Source organism: Parasteatoda tepidariorum, chromosome 11, assembly GCF_982258835.1.
Source record: "Parasteatoda tepidariorum strain Cologne lab strain chromosome 11, Ptep-v5.0, whole genome shotgun sequence".
Taxonomy (NCBI): domain Eukaryota; kingdom Metazoa; phylum Arthropoda; class Arachnida; order Araneae; family Theridiidae; genus Parasteatoda; species Parasteatoda tepidariorum.
Genome location: NC_141765.1, coordinates 47,925,616 through 47,947,349, shown reverse-complemented (window position 1 = coordinate 47,947,349; position 21,734 = coordinate 47,925,616). Strand labels below are relative to the sequence as shown.

Here is a 21,734-nt window from a genome sequence, read left to right as displayed (position 1 = left end):
TGCGCCCTACTGACTTGATACTAGCACCTCATGTATCCAAAATGAGGGGTGTCCGATCATTAATGGCCAGATAGTGTATATGCTGTTGCAATTTTGAATACTCCAGATTTTTGTTTATATTGTAATACTAATATTTGCTTTGGGGCTATTGTAAGGAAATGAAAGTGTTATAGGGCAATGTTTTAAGGAATGTGAGTATTACGAGCAGAATATATTAAAAAAGTCTTTAAATAAATAAAATTTAAGATTATAAAGCGAAAATTAGTAATATGTTTCTTTGAGCTGTGGTGGCTCAGGGGATAGAGCGCTCGCCTTCCAATTAGGTCACCTGGATTCGAATCCTAGCACATCCAGTTCGCACCGATTACAGTGATGACGTAAAATATCCTCAGTGGTAAACAGATTAGGGGTTAGAATCTCTTTGCTGTCGGCTTAACTGTAGAAGGTTTTCGTTGTTTTCCTCTCCATGCAACCCAAATGCAATTTAGTTCCTTTAAAACGACCTCTATGAAAGCTAGTTTGTCCCAATGCTTGATCCAGAAATAATCTTGTGTTCTGGATTGGGTTCTAAATTACAGGGCTATAGAGTTGAACTTTGATAGTCGTAGGCTTAAAATTGGGTCGACAGTTCAACGACGGTTGTGAAATAAAATCAAATCCTTTTAGTGTGGTTTTACTGTTTTTAGTCACAACTACATTAATCGTAATTCGTCAGATTTTGATAATATTTTGCTTTCTTTCTTGCTTAAATATTAATTTGTGATTCCTATCATTTTTATTTATAATTTTTGACTTTATTTTTGTCAAAATTCTAAAACAATGTCTTATGAGAGGTGATTACGAAACACTCTGCAACTTTTAACAGATATCAAGATACTGTTTGATGATTTAATTTTCTTGAAATAGTTTCTTGTTATCTTTTTTTCCACAGTTACAATCAGTTTGCCAACAAGTTTGCCGTGTTCTTTTAAACTCTTTTATCCATTTTTGAAGTTAGATTCGAAGTAATTTTTAAAAGAGATATTTTACTTTCTCTTACTTGATTCCAAAATTCGTATGTTTTCTAACTTTACTTTTCTGTATTTTTTTTATTTTATTTGTGAAGAACTCAATATCCTTTTTTCTTTTTTTTTCTTTGCGTGTTTCTATATACCCTTGGGGCTTCACTCAAATGTTCAAAAAGTTTGAATTAGATCTTAAAACTTTTGATTCAATAGCCGAAAGAGAGGTTTAATTTATATAAGGACTTAATTTAAGTTTTTAAGTATAGGGGAGAGTGGGGTCAATTGTAACATTTTTTGCTTAACTATTTTTAACTAACAAAAAATCCAATATATTATTAGTATTAATTGACAGACGAGTAAAGTAGACTATCCTCTACTAGAAAAAAAAATAAATACCTTATTTTAAATGTTATTATATTAGTGATTAACAATTTTTGACAGTCGCGCACTTGTTACAATTGTCCCCACTTACGGGGTCAATTGTAACAGTTCATAAATTCAACTAAAACATAGTTAATTATACATATTATCATAGTTGTGATATATTTTTTTATTGATCAAAATAGTAATGGTATTTTAGGAGTAAAAATAATGAGCAGAGACCTAAAGGGTTAAACTTTTAACTTTAAGGGGTTAAAAATTTTAATTTATGCTGTGAAAGGTGACAAATGAAATAATGCACATGCAACATAATATAAATGATATAGGAAACTATTGGTGGTTCTTAAAGAGTTAAGTAATGGTTTGTAAACATAAGATTATTTATTTTCAGCTGTTACAGTCGTCCCTTTACTTATTGTTACAATCGTCCCCAAGTCGCCATTTCAGCTTCATTTGTTAAAAACAATGCTAGTTAATTAACAAAACTAATCTTTTTTTTCTTAAAATGTTAATTAAGGTGTCCACTTACATATTCGGTTAATAATTTTTATTTGTTTAAACAAAATTACTATGTTACAATATAATATTCTAACACCAAAAAAAGTACTTACGTAGCGTGAAAATACCTTTTGTGATATAACTCTTTCAAAAGTACATAAAAATGGTTGCCAGCAGGGGTGTACATGTAGATTTATTAAATACACCTTGTGCGCCACGTAGGAACCGAATCTAGAACCCGACACTCGAAATATTTCCTCTGTTACAATCGTACCCTGTTACAATTGACCCCACTCTCCCCTACCAACGAGGAAAATTTGTTCCATACTTAAATCTTATGCTAATTATAGCATAAAATGTGAAATTCTGTGTTTAAATTGTCAAACATATTATACATGAAAAAAATTCTCTGTCTCGTTTTTGTCATGAGAAAAAGTGTTTTCCAAAATATACATAATTTATTAAAACAACTTTGAAATTTTTTTTGATCTGTAGTAAACGTAGTGATAAATTATTTGCCACGTGTTCAAATTTATTTACGTGTTCATATTATAGGGCACCGTTTTTAATACAAAAATGTGAAATTTAGGGAGACTTATTTACAGAAATAAAAAGAAGTCGTAGGCTTATATTCTCTTATACTAGGTAGCATTAAAAATCATTGCAATATGCAAATAATACCAGATAAACCCTTCTTTCAAGAAATTAAATATCTCAGTTTAAGAAATTGACTTACTTGGGCATTTACATAAAGGTATATTTTTTGTGAAAAAAATACAAATAGATTTTCAAACTGTTAAGCATATTCAAAATGTAAAATGGATAATTAAGCGTAACCACTTCATTCTTTTTTTTTAAAAAAAAAAAAAAATTTAAAGTCTTAGATACGCTTTTTATTTTAAATCTAAGGAAAGAAATCTGAGAAATTCAGATATTTTAGTTTTGAAAAATTAATTAATAATAACTTCTTATCAAGAATAGCATGCTAATGCATTTTTTTAAAATTAAAAAATCGAAGTTATAGAGCTGTTTATCACTAATTTCGTTCCATATTTATTGTTTTAAAACTTCAAACATTTTTTAATTGCAATTAGAATGAGTTTGCACCCGGAGTTCACTCTATATATTCTATTTTGCTTTATCAGTAACCAAATCTCATTGGTTGGGATATAAAATAAACGTTTTCTAATCAACTTCTAAAAATACCATACACTAAAAGTTAACACATCCACTATTTAACAGTGTAATTTTTTATCACATTTTACATTAAGTTTTTTAATGTATATATTTATTCTATTACGTGTTTATTTAAAAGTTGTTTTATTAAATATAGTTATGCACAACTCTGAACTTTTGAAACAATCGAGTTTAAGCTTACTTTTCGGTTTCTAAAAAATAAAGTAGCAATATGTAGTTTTCAAAGTTATTTCACAAAACTCCGATTTTACTTTTTTTACTCTGCCGAAAGGAATTTTATTCATCGTTACTTGATTTAAATCGTGTGACAACAGTATTTAAAATGGAACGCCTTTATTTTATTTCACCGCGCTATGCTTCAGAATCGAAAAGCTATCTTCAATCTAAGACATTTAATTATTTATCTTTTTTAGTTTATCTATAATTTGTCTTTTTTCTCAAATTAGTAACTCAAAAAAAGATAATTAACTTCCTTTTTCTAAAGAAAAACTAAATGTTGTCAATTAATAGTTCTAAAGTAAAGAAAACAAGTAATAAAAGAACTAGCAACATGCTTAGAAAACAAAAGCCTGAAGTATCTGCAATTTGGCATTTTGTGGTTCTAAAAACGTTAATTAATTTTTATCTCGGAGATTAGAAGTGTGCTTCTCTCAAAATTTTTAAAAAGGTGCAGATAATTTCCTGAGATTATTTTCTGATGCACACAGCTGTTCATTTCATAAAATAATAATGCTAGAGTAGTATTTCACAAAATAATAGCTTCCAGCGAAGCAGTGTAACCCAAAATATAATGATTTCCTGTCCAAAAGATGGAATGAGAATAACATGAAACCTGACGTATATCACTCCAAAATGTATGAAAGGCTTCCTGTTAGTTTCAATTAAATTACTTCTGATTGCAAAAGATCACGAATAATTAAACTTTTTAAAAGAAATTGAAATAAATCTTTTAATTTAGTTAATTCTGCTTCTAAGCGCTTTCTATGAATAGTATATACTTCTAATTTTGAAGCACGTAAAGGTAGAATTCCTTTTATGTCTTCGGCAAAGTTGTAATATACAAACTCGAAGTTTCTTTTATTTCTTACATTCTAAACTTTTAACTACTTTTGACTTTTCTAAGTGATTGTTTTGAGTCGTTCACTATTTTTAATATCCTGCAGATTTGTCTAAGCAACAACATACGAGATTTATAAAAACCTCTCAGACTAGACGTATAGTTTTCCTTTCTCTTTCTTTTTCATGATTTTTTTTTTACTGTGAAAAAATTTAGTTTCTTTCCCCGTTCGAAATTAAATTTTTTTTCTAAACTTTTAACTTTTTTTGGCTGCTATATGCAGTTTTAAGATGCATTTATAGATAAAAATGAAGTAAAATAAGGAATATAAGGTAGAAAAATTAAACACTAACGTGTTCAACGGCAATGTTATTCGTTTAAGATAAAAGAGAGATTTTGCGTAGAGTTTGTATAACGTTAACCTTAACTATAACTTTACTATAACTATAACGTAACTATAACATTGTATAACGTTAACGTTAGAGTTAGAGAGAATTGTAACGCTTTGCAAAATCTCTCTGTTATAAGGAGATGTCCGTTAAAATATGGTAATTTTAAGGAAGAAAAAATTCTGGTGAAATTACTTTACTGTGTTTACCATACAGTAAGGTAATTTTACCAGAATTTTTTCTTCCTTAAGCATTTAATATTAGACTTCTTGACATTTCTGGTAATTAAAACTCTAATTTCGGTAATGAAAACCAAAAAATATACGGTTTTAAACAATGCCTTTTTGTTAAACAAAAAAGTGAGTTTTAATAAGTCAAAATATAAATTTAATACTTAAGACCTTAGAACCTTTTGAGGACACAATAAAATATTTTTATTAATATTACATTTATATATAGATCTTTAATATAATTTAATATACCTAAATGACTTTAAGAACATCATCATTTATGTTTGTCTATCATAGTTTAGTTGTAAGAAGTTCCTTTTAAATTAGAAATTTCTTTACAGAGCACAGAAAAAAAAACAGAACACGTAAGGAACTTTTATTCTAGAGATCAGATTTTCACGTACTAGGATGCAATTTTAATGGTTTGAAAGACTGACACTAAATATACTAATTAATTAGTGCACACGATATTTTAAGTAGAAAAAACAAACACTGAAACGTACTTTTACTGCAACACACATGCTTTTTTCACAAAATTTAGATTATTGACATACTGAAAGTATAGGTGGTTGCCACAATCTATAAAATATTGTCCAAATAGTCCATGCAAAAGAGTGGCAAAAAATTTGAATTCTCTAATTATGAATTACACTTTTTGTGTATTTCCAATTTTCTCTATAGCTATTTGAGAGAAAGAAAAAATTTTTACACACTGTTTTAGAACCCGTTAATCTAAAAATAAAGATCCTGCGAAATATAATTTTTCCAATTATTTATTATATTTTTATAATTTGAGTTAATAATTATCTAATGCATATTTTCAATTACAGCTAATAGGAATTTTACTACAATTTGAAGTAATGTAATTTTCAATGACAAAATATAAATTGAGCGAAATCTGTAGTATAGGTTATTAATGGAACTTCAAATAAGTATTTTTTAACTTTTCATTTATCAGGAAGTAATAGCCCGATAGTCAAATGTTTTCAAATATTTCTTCATTTAAATTTAGATAGTTTAAAATAAATTAAAGAAATGCGTATCTTACTTGTAAAACTGTTTCCAATCATCATAAAATTAAATAATCAAAATAATAAAATTTCCTGTTTGTGATCAAATTTTTTTTTGATTCCTCTAAAACAGTTTTGAAGATACTGCAAAATAATCCAAAAATTAATTAAAGAATAAGAAAACTTTCGGCCACCCATTTGATTAATTGAAATTTTTATAGGTTTCACATTTTCAATGTTGCATCAGCTATTTAGCATATTTAACGTCAGCCCCATGAGTCATTAAGTTTGCATCTCAGTACGTGACCATCTGATCATTAGACCAAAAGTTATTAAGGTGTTTCGTTTTATATTCTGCGCAATACATTTTCCTTGATAGCCAAATACCACAATCTCATGTTCGAATGGAGTTGCGGATAAAATATTCAAAAAATATTATTTTTTACCAACCAATAAATAGAGATTGTTGGTAGAAGAAAAAATTTTATTCTTTGACTAAGAATTCTTATTTGTATAGTCTGAATCAAGGCACATTTATTTTTTTTGCCTCAGTGAATTCATTAAATTTTAAAAGGAAATTATCTAATTTGCACATTTGAAAAGAAAAAAAAAACTAACTCACGCATAAAAACAAAAATTCATGGCTTATTTTATTTTTTAAAGTTGTCAAATTTTTTAAACCTTTGATTCATAGCTTAATAATAAAAAAAATATTTTGTCCTCTACTCTCATGAATTCCTATAAAGAAATTACATTAGAGTATAAAAAGAAATATTTTTTTTTCTTATCATGCAAAAAAATGAAAGAAAAAAAACGTTATGTGCTAAAATGCTCGTTTCATTTTTGTATAATGCATGATCATAACTTTTACTTCCCATTATGCAATCACTTTAAAAGGAAAAGTTTATGTTTATTTTTCTCTTTCAAAAGAAAAGGTTGCATGTAAAGAATTCTTATTCATAGTTTATGTTATCCAATAAAGAATTTAGCTAGTTTATATCATCCAAGGAACTTAAAATATTTTATACTCTTAAAATATAAAATATATAATTTGTTCACAAACATATCACATTTGTTTAGGAAAAAGAAAACTATAGAAAAGAATAGAAGAATAAAGATAATAACATCATTACAGAGAAAACTTATATACAATATTATATTCCTGTGAGTTTCATAAATTTCTTCAGAGAGTATCTTATTTCTTTATAGGTAAATAACATCTCAATTTTTCTCATGGAATAAAGTAAAATATTTTGATTTACTCTAAAGAAGAAAACAAGAGTTGAAAAGAAAATTCATATAATCAGATGTTCAGAATTTATCACAAATATTATTTTTTCTTGAAGTTTAAATAATTTGTGATTTAATTTGAAATTTCCACCTAGATAAGTTTTCTTTAAAGAAGCATTTTTACGGTGGAACATATTTACTGCAGTAAATTTCTGATACCAATGATACGTCCACTTATAAATGCAACCACTTTATTATTTAAATGCAACCACTGAAACGTCCCTATTTACACGCATGTTCTAATGGGTGTTTAATATGCTTGCTGAAGTTTATTGTTTTCTTTTGTATTGTTTCTTGTTCTAAAATTTTTGGCAATACTAATTACCTGTATTCTTTTAAGTTATGAGCTTTATATCTCAAACTAACAATAATATTGATGAAAAGCAATACCCACCGATAAGTATTATACTTAAGTAGAAATCTGAAATTTGGATAAGGATGATCCTTAAAAGAGTATATATAGCATGTATACTCACACTATTGTATTGATATATTTTGATTTCGCTATGTTAATACAATATTAGAATCTTTTTTGCTGATATAATAGTGTAGGCTGATAACGAGATTATATAATCTCCTTATTTTGTTTTACGGCTTGTTTGTTTGTTTTCAACTTTTTTAAAAATTTTTAAATGAAATTTATGTATTTTAAAAAACAATATATTTGTTATAATGTTTCTATTTCTCTTTAAAATTATATTTTTTCTTGTTTTTTTGTATTTGTAACTTTTATGTATATATATATATATATATATATATATATATATATATATATATATATATATATATATATATATATATATATATATATATATATATATATATAGCAGATTCATTATGAGGTCTCTATGTGAAAGAAAGTCTATGTAAAAAAACTGGAATTTGACATTTTAATTTTGAACTGAATTTTTGAATGTAACTAGAGCAAAATATATATGTTAAGATGAAAACAAATTTTAGTTCATTAGTTAAGTAATTGATGAATATTTAGCAGTTTCAATACTGATGAATATTTATTGATGAATATTTAAATATTTAAAATATTATATAAGATGTTCTGTAGTATTTAATTCATCATAATTTGAAAGCGGCTACTTGTTTTAATGAAACATATTTTCCAAATCAGTTTCTGAATTTTATTAGAAAAGAAATTATGTAATTAAACAAATCACTAGAGTAATTAACTATATTTCTAAGAAAAACTGAAAAAACAGTTCTCTAGTCTTGGTTTGAAATAAAACATCGAAGCATGCTCAAAATTGGAATGAAGAAAATCAACCCACGCTTTGGAACCATACATAATTCATGTTTACTTTTATTGACTTTCATAAAAACGTAAAAAAATATCCAGAAACACCGAAAATATAATAATTACCCAAGATTCTAATGGTCGAATAAAATGAGATGAGAAAATCACCTGCAGTAACAGAAAGGATTTAAGAAAATGCGAAACTTACTTTCTTCCCTGAATTCATACGTGCCATAAAAACCTTTATGGTGAACAATGTGATTGGATCGGAAGATGATTTCTGCTTTTGGATGCATGGATAAAAGAGGGCTATCTATTCTTTTGCCACAGTATCGTCCTACCAGTTCTTTTACATCCGATGCTGTTATTGTAGAAACATCTACGTAATCGGTAAGACACCTAAAACGTCGAACAAATGCAGCAGAACATTAAAAAATATATATTTATTATTTTCATCGTATATTTAGGGATGTTTATTACATGCCTATTTTCAATCAGAGTAGGTAAGATTTAGGACACACCATATAATCCATTGCAGTAAAAGTATGGTTTTTATATGATTTTGTTCAAATTATTCTTAAACTGTTCAAAACTCATATGTCCTCAGCTGAGACTTTATTGAAGTTCTAACAAAAATAGCGAGGTATTAGAAGCGAATTATAACATAAAATTGACAATTTATAAATTAAACAGTTGTTGAATGCATAAAATATGTATAGATTTCCTTGAATCATATATAATAAAAGCTATTGAGTTAAAAAGAGTTATAATATTTTCTGTCGTTAACTGTTCATATTGTAGCGTAGCTTCTGGTGAACATTGTTGAGTAGTTACAAAAATAGCACTTACTGAATTTGTAAAAAAGTACATATATTAATTAAAAGGAAGCTCTTAATTGGAAATTTCGTCTTTGCTATTTATTTTAAAAAAATAGCTGCTTTTTTTAACTATTCAGAGTTAAGACAATTTTTAATTACAAAGTTTCATTGTTATGATTTAAGTTTATGTAATATATCTTTCATGTTCTTATGTACTTCAAAGCTTATTGTTATGATCTTAAGCATAAATTGAATTTGGATTTTGTTTTAAAAATTAACATTAAGATAATATTTAAAATTAAATTTCATAAAAAATATAATCTGATATTTTTTTTCCGGCAATAAGTGTATTGTGTTTATATTTCGAATTGTTAGTGTTTTAGTTATTTTCAGAATGGCATGTTTTGAACACATTATTACACTCTTTTACAATTTTAGACACTTTTGAACAATTTAAGACATGTTAGAGTAAGGAATTCTCACTGGTGTTAACCAGTTTAGGACATTTGAAATCTCAAACCCTGATTCTATTCAATTTAAATAAGTTTAAAATTGGCAAAAATGATTTGTAGTAATTGTTCAAATATTTACATGCTTCTTATTGTTTTTAGTTTAGCTTCCATGATTCATTCACTTATATTTTATTCATATATTGTATTAGTAGATTGTCTAATTTTCTAATGTAATCTTACTAGCCTAATACATCTGACTTCAAACAATATAACGCGTTAATGACATTTTTCATTATAAATAATAACATATACACTTATAAAACAATTTAATATGAAACAAACTGTATTACACTTTATTGTTTCTTGCGTAATTTTTAGTGTATTATTAGATTTCGTTTTAAAATATTCGAAAGAGGTTGGTTTGAGATATCTTTTTTTCTGTTTGAACTGATTTGATGTAGCATGTACTAAGAAACAAGTAAAATATTCAAATATTTCATGATTTCGGCAGCACTGTGTTATTCACGGTATTATTTTTTAAACTCTAGTTTTAATAAATATCAATAACTTATCAGTTTAAATGCAGGCGGCAAAAAAGATTAATTTTAAAAGTGATTTAATTATGTTCTTCATTTTGAATAAAATAACAAGTAAATATTACTTAGTGTAAAAACTTCATTCTATTCAGAAATATACAGATTTGAAAAAAAAAAAGAAGAGAAAAGCAGTTGACTTGTTTCAAGCGCTCAAAAATAGGTACCTACATTCAAGACTTGCCTGACGTAAAATGTATTTCCACGCGTTATGGAGTGATGGTGAGGAACTAATGTCTTCGGGAAGGGAATCATTCATATGAATGAAACAAAATTCCAGGCCATCAAGATAAGCTGATGACATATGTGGTGAAAATAATTTTGGCTCTGACGAAATTCAGTCCATGTCCAAGATTCCAACAATGCGCAGCATTTGATAATTTCTCGTATTCTTGTATTTCTTATTTCAAATCTGTATATTTTTTGAAGCGAGTAAAGTATTTTAATCAATTAAAATCTTTGAATTTATTTCAAATAAATATATATTTTTAAAATTATTGTTATCGATGAACAGTAAAACTAGAAAACTGGAGGCAATTATTGCTTCTTCTTTTATATAGTTATTTTCTTGCATTTTTTTTATTAAAATTTATTTTCTGCTTCTATAAGTTTTTTAATAGTTTATATTGTTTCTCTAAAGGTTCTTTAAATTTTGATTATAATTATTCATAACTATTACTTTTTTATTTATTTTTAGGCACATTACTTGTATGTCCTCCCAAAGATTTATTTTGATTTCTATCTTCTGCTCATATCCTGTGTTATATCTGTATCAATATCTGCTAGATGCCCACAGGGAAGGACAATAAATAACTCCAAAAATGAATAATTCATTTCTCATGTTTAGTATTGGTCTACATGAACGATAAAATTTTGCGAAGTTCCATTTATTTCAAATATATTGCTGGTATATATTATTGAACAGCTCTGAATTTTTATTTCTTTATTTTTATTATCATCTTTAAAACAGATTTTCTTTTTCTGAATAGGTTCATGATTTTAAAAATGTTTATAACAAAAGGTATTTATTTTGTTTTAGTTCCGATATATCATGTCAAAATTAATACATACTTCTGGTGAAAAGAGGGAAAAAAAACTTGATTTTGTAGTTTAATGTTCAGTGCACATAAAATATAAAGGAGAACACGTGAATAAATTCTGATCTACAAACAAGATTTTTAGGCTCAAAAATCTTTGGGATTCAAGGCGTTTACTTTGCATTTGCTAGTTCTTTAGTGAAGATCTTAAGTTACAAAATTAAATTAAAACTGTACTTTCACTGAACAAACAGACGTTTTTTTTGCAATTGATGTGTATTTTTGATACTCAAAATTGGGAAAAGTCGCAATCTTGAAAATATAGTTTAGACAAGAGAGCGGTCGAAAGCTTGTGTCTTTTAATGTTAGTGTTTAATGTTTAATTAAATGTTTAATTAAAATAATTTTTTGCATACTTCGCTATGAAACTAAAACTGTTTAATAGAATCAAAGAATTTTTTATCACAATTATAAAACTCGTTATTTTGAAGATAATTCCATGTGAGAAATAATTTTAATAAAGGTCAATAATTTTTTTATCATTCAATCTAATAATGATTGGAACATTTTTGAATAGTTGGATAAATAAATATTTATATCACATTAAACTAACTTATTTTGAATGACAAAGTCAAAAATTTGAATGAAATAGGTTGAGTACTCCATGAAAAATATAACGCTTCAATGAAAGTATTATTTTTAAATTTCCATTTCTCGAAAACTATATGTTTGATTTCGGTCATAAATTTGATTGATCGGTCGCAAATTTAGATTTTGTGATTGATTTCGTTCATTATTTTGTTAAAAATTGCGTAAAAATGCTTATATTTCCAAATCATTGGCGAATTCATCTGAAACCTAGTTTTCATATGAAAACTACGGGGGAAAAATGTTTTATATGCATAAAACATGATTTGGAGGGAAAAAAAAAGAATTTACACGTGAAAAGGAAGTGTTTTCAAGAGTATAACCCATCTTTATTTTGTAATAACTCTCAGGGAAAGTTATTTTCATGTTATTGATTTTTCAAAATTTAGTAATCCTCAAATTGCAACGGATGGTGATCCAATCGTCCTTTTTGTGAAAAATGGAAATAAATCGTTCTTTGCCTGTGGTCTTCATATGATATATACAGTTGTTTTTAGATTGACCCATTAACTATCAAAACTCTGGTATTGTCCAGTGTACCTCTTTTAAACTATGAAAACCGCTAAATTTTTTATTATTTCATTCCTTTAGTTTATCTTTACAAGCGGAGATTCGTGTTCACCAAAATATATTAGTATTGTTAGTTTATTTTATTTGAAACTATGCGTTTGCAATATTTTTAATATGAGTGATAGCCAACTAAGTTAGCTTACGAACTATTTCTGTATCACTTTTTTAAGGATGGTACTTTTGGTGATGGTACTTTCATTATTTAGTGATGTAAAATCACAAAATAATGTTGTGCTAAAACGTCAGGGAAACACTTTCATAATTTTAAACAGTTTAAGCATATTGAATGAATTGTTTAAATCGTATTGAATAACAAAACCACGTACAGTTTAAGAAATTACGGTCTTTTCTTAAAAAATTACGATATATTAAAAAAAACAGCCTTTTCATTTCTAAAGTTTAAAAAAAAAACGATTTTATTATTTAAAAGCACAAAATGTATACGCCCCAGGCTTCTAAAGCAACAAAATGGCACTTATGACATAAAAAAATATCCTTCATGCGAATTAAAAAAATTATGGACTTTTCTTAAAAAAATTCGATATATTAACAATGCAGCCTTTTAATTTATATAATAAAAAGAATGCTTTTTATCCAAAAGCACAAAAATTATTTACCTCAGGCTTCTAAAGAAACAAAATGGCGCTTAAAAAAATATTCCTTATGTGAATAAAAAAATTCTCAAAAATTTGCCTTCAATGTTTCGGTGTTACATAAATTACAGAAAATAATATTTATTTCTTACCCTTTGGAGTATGGAGGTTCAAGGTCAAAAATGTGAAATATGATTTTAAGCGTTTCAAAATCATGACCCATGAAGTTGTAGTAGCAATCCATATTTCCGGAATATTTTTTGGGATAATTGGGAGAAGAAAAAGTTCCTTCTTTGCTGATTTTGCTGTCAAATTGATAAAGGCACTTCGCTAAAAAATTTAGCATTAGTTATAATGACAAACTTATTTGAAATTTCTTAACATTATAAAATTGCTATCAATTATTGAAAGATTATAGCATTATTTTACCAAAAATGTTTGAAGAAAAATGATTAAGATTAGATAGACAGTTTTCTGTGATTGCAGTGAAATCATTCAACGCTTCTAACTCTTTTCCTTTTTATAAAGTTAATTTACTATTCTATACAGGAGTGGACACTCGTGAAATATTGGATCCAGCTCAAATGAGTGAATTATTGGATCCAGCTCAAATGAGTGAATTATTGGATCCAGCTCAAATGAGTGAATTATTGGATCCAGCTCAAATGAGTAAAACTGTAACTAAAGCTAGTAGGCTGAGAGATACGATTATTGATGATTTGGTTAATACTGCAGCTTCTAAGGTTAGCTAAAAAAACAAATATTATCGATTCATTTAAATAGAAGATAAGAATGCTTAAAATAAAGAAACTTTATTATAAATTTTTGATTAAATTTAAATTTATTGTCAAAAAAAGCAATTTTTTTAGCTTATTAGAGCTTATACTAAATCTATATTAAATACTAAAGCAAAATCTTCTAAAAATGCTGAAACAATTTGAAATCTAAATCTTTTCTTCTGAAATATTATGATTGCAATCCAAAGCTAAACTTAAATTATGTTTATTACATTTTGTGTGAGTAAAATTTATCCTACATTATCAGTTTTAAATTTCAGTTGAAATATTTTCAAACTTACTTTTAAGAGATAAACTACAATCCATATTTAATACAAAAACAAATTCTTTGTAAAATGAGAGAAAAAATTTAATCGAAATCTTTTGATACTACTATATTATGTTTAGCTGAGATTATACTTGTATTATACTTATTACATCTGGTTAGAGCAAAATAAGTTCAATAAAACCAAACATATTATTTCTGTTTTTAGTTTCTTAATTTTAAACATATTCATGCTTAATTTTAATTGTACCCCAGTACCATTAATATATTGTTAATATTATATGTTGTACCTAATTTCATTAGAATTAGAAATGCTAAATTGGCAATAGATCTTAAAAAGAGTTTTTCTCTAAATCGTGTTTTAAATTTGGTAACAGTGCAAAATATTTGTTCGCTCGAAATGAAAAACTTTATACGGAACAGTAGTACTTTTGTAAATGGGTTTTAATTTCATTTTTAATACAAAATTAAAACCAAGAAATATTTCTTCTTCTAAATCTCGAATAAAAAAAAACATTCAAAACTGATTCCTTAAAGATTTGGATAACTTTATTCGAGTTTTGTCAGTTAATTAAAACCATTCCGAGAAAAACACGTTTAAAGCTTAGAAATTAAATTTAAAAAAATTATACGTTGAGTTTTTTAAAGAAGCCAATTTATCTTGAAAGGTTGGCTGTTTTAAAACAATTTTAAAGCAGCCAGGCTTATATCTTATTCCCGACACAAGAAGTGTAAAAGAAAAGTTTGATCAAATTATATAATAATTAATTATCATAATTATGAAAATTTACAGAAATTATCTATTTTAAAAGTTGTCTAGTTCTAGTTATCTAGTTCATTTTAAGAGTTGTCTAGCTTTAACACTTACCGCTAGGTTCCAAATACGATTGGTTGCAGAGTTATCTAAATAGAAATGACTATACAATTCAATGTTGTAACTAGATAACATGATCATAAAATGTACTGGGAAACATATTAGTATCTTACAAAAAATATTTTTCTATTTTCTTTAAATACAGTTGTTACTATTTGCTAGCTTATAATGTTTGTCCCATGTTTACATGATTATTATTATTTTTAAGTTATGAACTCTTTTAGTTAATGATTTTTTAAGAGTGTAAAAACTGGATCAAACCTCCCACAAGTAGAAGGGATTGACTAACAATAAATAAAAAAGGTGTATTAAACCTATACAGCATTAATTAAAAGCCTAAGGAAATGTCACAGGCAATTATTTGAAATAAGGAAATATCAAGTAATTATTTCCAATTTAAAAAACAAACAAAAACAAATCTGAATCAAATTTGTTAAATGAACTTATTATTCCATAAATTAAACTAACTGGCAACAATTAATTCTATAACTTGGTTTTTTTTCTATTTGTTTCAGGTCTTCTTTTAAATATTTTGCAAAGTCTTTTTGCTTTTTCTTTGTTTTTTCGAACGTCTTTTCGAATTCGTCTTTTCGAACTACACCGAATTTTCGTATATTAACGTTAGAACACAACATTTAAATGCACGTTAAGGCATGTTAAAGGCGCAAGAAAGAAAACCTTGCTACCAAAAAAAATTCATAATATACATGTTTTTTTCAGGATTTTATTTTCAAATTTCTAATGGTTACACTATAAAACCTGTTGTATAATATCCCTTCGAATATGATGTTGAACAACTCAAAGGATTTTGTGAAGAAACCCTTTACACGGATTAACACCAAATCGCGCTACCACGTACCACTTAGCGAATGCAATTTAAATCTAAGCACTTATAATAGAATTATTTTACACCAAATTCTTGATCATTTCCACAAAACGAGAAATATTTTCCCTTCCGAAAGCACCGATGTGTTGCACTTTTTTTTAATCACCAGAAGTATTGGTAAACAAGAATTAATCGGCACTTCTTTATTGCTGTAAGTGATTGTGATTTGATTAAATGATTTATTGTACGTCGTTTAAATAGGCACATATGTTTTTAATTGTGCAATTATTACGATTATATATTATTTAAATCTCAGTGAGTATATATTATTTGAATCTCAGTTAAGTGATTTTAACTTGCATAATTTCTATTAGCTTCCGTTTTGTTAAGCCTTGTTTGAATTCGTTTTTATCTTTTCTCTACGGTACTCGCTAGTTTGATTTGCAAGCTAATTTTATTTTGTAAAGTAGCGTATATATCGCTCTAAATTAATGATTCTTACTTCATATTGTATCGTTATTATACGTTTTCTGACTTTCTTGTGACTCTTATCTAACTATAATTATAAATTTTAATGCTTTTGAATAAAAAAAATTTTTTGGTGGCTACTTTACACTTAGTAATGTAATAAAACATTCTTGGATTAGTGGAACACGACTTTGGTGTGAAGTAGGCTTGGAAATATATCCACGGTATAAACTCATAAAAGATATGACATTAAATTTCGTTATATACTTACAAAGTTTTCAAAGTTTTCTTAACAAATAGTTGAATTCCAAAGATTCTGTATCAAAACATGTTAAAAATTTTGCAACGGGAAAAACATTATAAAAATTACATTTGAAATATTTGATAATTTAAAGGCGAATGTTAATTTTGTTCAATATGACCACTTCAATGAAACGACCACTTTAACAAAATGAAATTAGCCAAATAATTTCATTATTCAAGGAATTATATTCTTTATCTACTTTAATTACTTTCCTTCAACTTCAATAATAATTTACTTTCATCTCTATAAGTTATTGTAAATTAAATTAGGGAACATCACATTGCGACTTAATTAATTTGATTAAAAACTGAACGTTTAGGTTAGCATTGGGTTAACGTTTTTGTTTTTATAAGTCTGTTTGATGTTTCCTTGCATAATTGATTCATTTTGCCCATTTAATTTATTAATCATATTGCAATCAATGATAATAATTTGCTGCTTTTGTTCTTTTACTTATATTATTTTTGTTCTGAAAATTTGATCTTGTTCATTTTTTTGAAGAAACAAATATTAATTTTGCGCATTCATATTTGCGTGAATATTTAAGTCTTTATTTCGTAATAAAGTGTAACAGACTGTGTTTATTTTTGTATTAAAGTACAGAAATATGTTATGTATTTTCTCTGTATTTATATATATATTTTATAAGGAGTATAGTATGATTATCTCTTACAAACTTTGCACTATTTATGATTTTTTGTTGTATACTCAAAAAGTGCTTCTAAAGGGTAAGGGATACCTTTTTGACACATTTTTTTTATATTAAAAATGTAAGAAGCAATTGATTCACTTAAGAAACATATAAAAATATTTTCAGATCTTTTATAAAATATTTTGAAATATTTTCAACATTTGAAAAAAAAATAATGTGTTCAGTTTTTATCATAAATGAAAATATGCTATAAAATAGCATTTTTTTAAAAAAATTATTTATCAAAAACTAAAACAGGATTACATGCTTCAACTTTCTGAACATCAATTAAACTATAACATAAACTATGCAGTAATTTTAAATATTTATATTTTTAAAGTTAATATGGAAAAATTATCATGGAAATTTTTAACATCTCATTACCATTTAAAACATATTTAATATCAGCATATTTTTAGTAATAAAAATTTCAAAATTAAGAATTTGATGTAATGACTCATAAATATTTTTAACAGAAAATAAAATTTTGATTAAAGAAGCGCTCATATAAAATCATTTTTTCCCAAGTTCTTTCAGTTTTAAAGTATTAATTTTGGATAAAATAAGGCATAACAGAATACTATTGGAATAACAAATTATTTTGCAGCAATCGATTTGATAGAAATATGTATGTTTAACGAAATCAGTTTATAAGAAAGAAATTTTCACCTATTTCATACGCATCAGTTATACAAAAAAAAACATTATTATTTAAGCATTTAAAACATGAATAATATCGGTAATTTCGAAATAAAATGATCTAAACTTTTAAGATATTTGTGTTCTAGATCCTCTTAAATTTTTTATTCAGCTAAAAAAATTGAATGGAAATGTAGAATATGATTTCAAAGAGCAAACAAATATAAAATCACTTTTTTTTCAAAATTTTATTGCTTTTAGGTGTCAGCTTTATATAAAATAATTATTAATAGAAATTATATAGTTTATTAAAATTTTATATAGAATTATTAATATGCACTAGTCTCTGCACTAGTCTAATTTGCACACCTCTGTATATCAGAAAATTGTTTGAGTTGCAAATTATTCAACAATAATCGATTTGACAGAAATATGTATGTGTGAAGAAATCAATTTCATGGAAAACAATGCTTCGCTTATTCAAATTCAAATTATTAAGAAGTTGAAAAAGAAATGCATAACTTTATTACCAAAAAGTAGGAAATAGGTTTTTATTTATTTAAAAAACACGTAAGAATCTAAATTTCTATGTATGAAGAAACTTTGTAGTTTCAAGATAAAAAAAATTGGGTTAAAATTTACATAATTACATAAAAAGCCAATTATCAAATTTAAAAGAGCAATTTCAAAAAGTAACTTACCTATTGTCTCACTGTACATAAGCATTAAAACGGGATATTGTATGAAACTTTTAACACTCAAACACATCTGAAATTATAAAAATACTAAAAGTTTATTTTTAGTGAACTGCAGTTAAACCCTTTAGAATGAGATACGCAGGTTTTTATATTAAACTAGAAGTATCTCGTATAAATTAGTTAACCGCACTGTTAGAAATTTCTCGGAAAAAATGGTTAAATAACAATTTATTGAATGGTTATTTTACCATATTTAATCAAAACAGTCAAATTACCATAAATAAAATGGTAATCAAACTGTTAAGTTTGAGAAAAACTGTTTATTGACTGCTTTCACCTAATGCGGTTAAACAACAAGAATTTTATCTCACCAATTAGAACCACCTAATGAGGCTACTTAGTTCTATGCATCGGCGTACATATCATAGCCGAGCGGGCTTATCTGTCAATCTCATGACCGGCAGAACTGGAGTTCGAGTCCCAGAGGTGACTCCACAATATTTCTTCCATTTCCTTCACCACATGGAGAATTTCCAGTGTCCGGCACTCTCTAATTACCATTACCTTACGTAAAACCGAGCTCCTATACACAGTTAAATAATGATTTTTCTTTACGTTTTTAAAAACTGCTAGTGGTAAATGGTTAAAAAAACGTATAGTTTTATATTCATCGTTTTATAACCACACTTTTTGTAAATGGTTTCAAAACCATAAAGGAAAAAAATGTTCTTTACCGTAAACTTTACGGTTAATCGGATGGACAGACAGCTGCCAGTTATTTTACCATCATTTCAGAATGAAAATTTTAACAGTGCGCTTTTAATGTCTCATTATTAACAGAGGCAAAATTTTAATATAAAAACTATCACATATTAAGAAATATATTTCCTGTTATAAATATTTGAAATGTAATACTAATTATCATGTAGAGAGCCACTCGTATATTTAAGGAAATCTCGGCCGGGTCACGTGATGTTAAGTGCACTGGTAACAAATTGAAATAAATAAAAAAATACATTTTTATTAATAAAAATTAAGTAAATTTTTAATAAATTTTAAGTAATTATTTTAAATAATGTAAAATTTTGTTTTACATCATATTTCACACTGTCTGTCACCAGGGGTTGACATAGCCTAACGGTAAGTTCATAGTCAGTCACCAATGACTGACATAGCACTCAATGTATTTAACACAATCTTATATAGAATAAGAACTTGTCTCTTTTCGACTTTAATAACTGAAATATTATTTTATGACAATAGAATGAGGTTTTTCTTAAGATCGCGTTGTCGAGAAAATTTTTTGTGTTACACTCCGTAACTCGCTCATGGGCTTACGATTATTTTTTTTTTTGAATTATTAACCCTTAACTTAAGGAATAAGTTCAAGAAAATGAAATAACTGATTTTTATCTATTTTAGTTCTAAAATGAATTATAAATTATTAACTATAATCCATCTTTTTTTCGTTTACAAATGCGATATTATCATTTGTGTTTCCTAGTTTTTTTTATTAACTGTCTATAAAATTATGTTTTTCTTTAATTTTGTTGCTTTTCATCAAATATAACTCGTATCGGATCATTTAAACTAAATAAAAAGTTTTTTTGAGAGGAAAGAATTCCTTAACATTTTGAGGTAGAAAGCACATTTTTTATTTAATGCAATTTGCATGATACTTTTAAATATAATCATATATACATACTTTTAAATATAATCGCCATCTAGAAAAATTTGTCATCAATAATATAGTAATTAATTTTGCCACACTCTTAGTTAAGACAAAGCATTTGACAGTAAATTCTTTTTTCTCCTGGTTTCTAAAATAAATAAGTTAAATCTTTAATCTTACCATCTTACCTTTATTGCTTTCTAAATTTCTTAGAGCAAATTCTTGCAACATATTCCATATGATAAATTGAGTATCAAATTTATTGCTTTATATTGCCTTAAAAAATTCCAGATAAAATTACGGAAAAAGTATTGGAACCCTGGGTGTATCATCCTTAAAATCCATTTTTACCTTAAATTTTACAGTAACGTTTATTCTATTAAAGTGATTCAGTAATTTTTTAGTAAATATTACTATAAAAGTATGGATAAATCAGATTTTATTCTGTAAAACTTAGAGTAGAAATGAATTTTACAGAAAAATGAATTTTTAATCATAAATTTTTAATGAATTTTTAACTGTTGTCGTATAAAATTACGGTACATCAGATGATTATTCTGCAAAACTTCAGAGTAAAATTGAATTTTACGCAAAAAGTATCGCCACCCTCAGCGCCAGTACTTTTTTTACCGTAATTTGATCCGGAATATTATACAGTGTATAAAGCATAAATCGTAAGAAGTAAATTAAAATAAGCTTAAGTGTGTTATAAACTGTGTAATGCCACAAAACTAGAAGCAAAATATTATTACAAAATTTTGATATTTGATTCTAGCTTCCATAAGTAAATTAATTGTGAGGAAAAATATTTATTATTACAAATTTATCTTAGAATTAATTGTGACCGAATTAAAAGGTTCCATAAAAAATTATGATAAATATATTGAATTTTGAATGTACATAATATGTATAACGTGTTAAGAAAAGAACAGAACACCTTCAATAACTTTTGATCTAGCAAAGCGGATTAATATCTTCTTTTTAAGATGCAATGGCTTCAAATGCTTTACCTAATATGTATATAGTGTAACCTATTTATTTCTGCAGACGATGGTTTTAGTTCCAAAAGCAGACGCAAAAACAATTTCTAAGAATAAATATAAAATAAAAATTACCATAATTTATTTATAATTTTTCAGATTTTAATTCAATATAGATCGATATTATTTGAAATATGAGATATAAAAAATTAATATGAAAGCAAACTTTGTAATTTTAGATTTCAAAATTTGAAGGAAATCGGTCAATAGCATTTGAATATTCAAATTTCAAACAAGCTGCATTTTTAAATTTTCAATTCGCAGGAACTATTTTAGGTTTTATCTTTTAAAAATATATCTGTTAAAGTAACATAATTTTTTTTTTACTTTACATATCAACATTTGTTTGATTATTGCTAAAATAAATGATAAGAAATAATAATTATAAAAATTTCTTTTTTTTAAGAAATTGGATCATTTTTGGATAGATGCATTTTATGATTG

General features: G+C 26.1%; 1 protein-coding gene across 1 annotated transcript in view; it reads right to left on the bottom strand.

Annotated features, from left to right (window-relative positions):
• LOC107439185 (tolloid-like protein 2) overlaps positions 1–21,734 on the bottom strand; it is a 104,901-nt gene that overhangs the window by 23,230 nt on the left and 59,937 nt on the right. The window contains exons 3-5 of the mRNA XM_071187656.1: positions 18,582–18,648; positions 13,169–13,346; positions 8,514–8,704 (exon numbers count right to left, since the gene is read on the bottom strand). Of these exons, the coding sequence (XP_071043757.1) occupies positions 8,514–8,704; positions 13,169–13,346; positions 18,582–18,648 (436 nt within the window). The remainder of the gene's footprint in view (positions 1–8,513; positions 8,705–13,168; positions 13,347–18,581; positions 18,649–21,734) is intronic.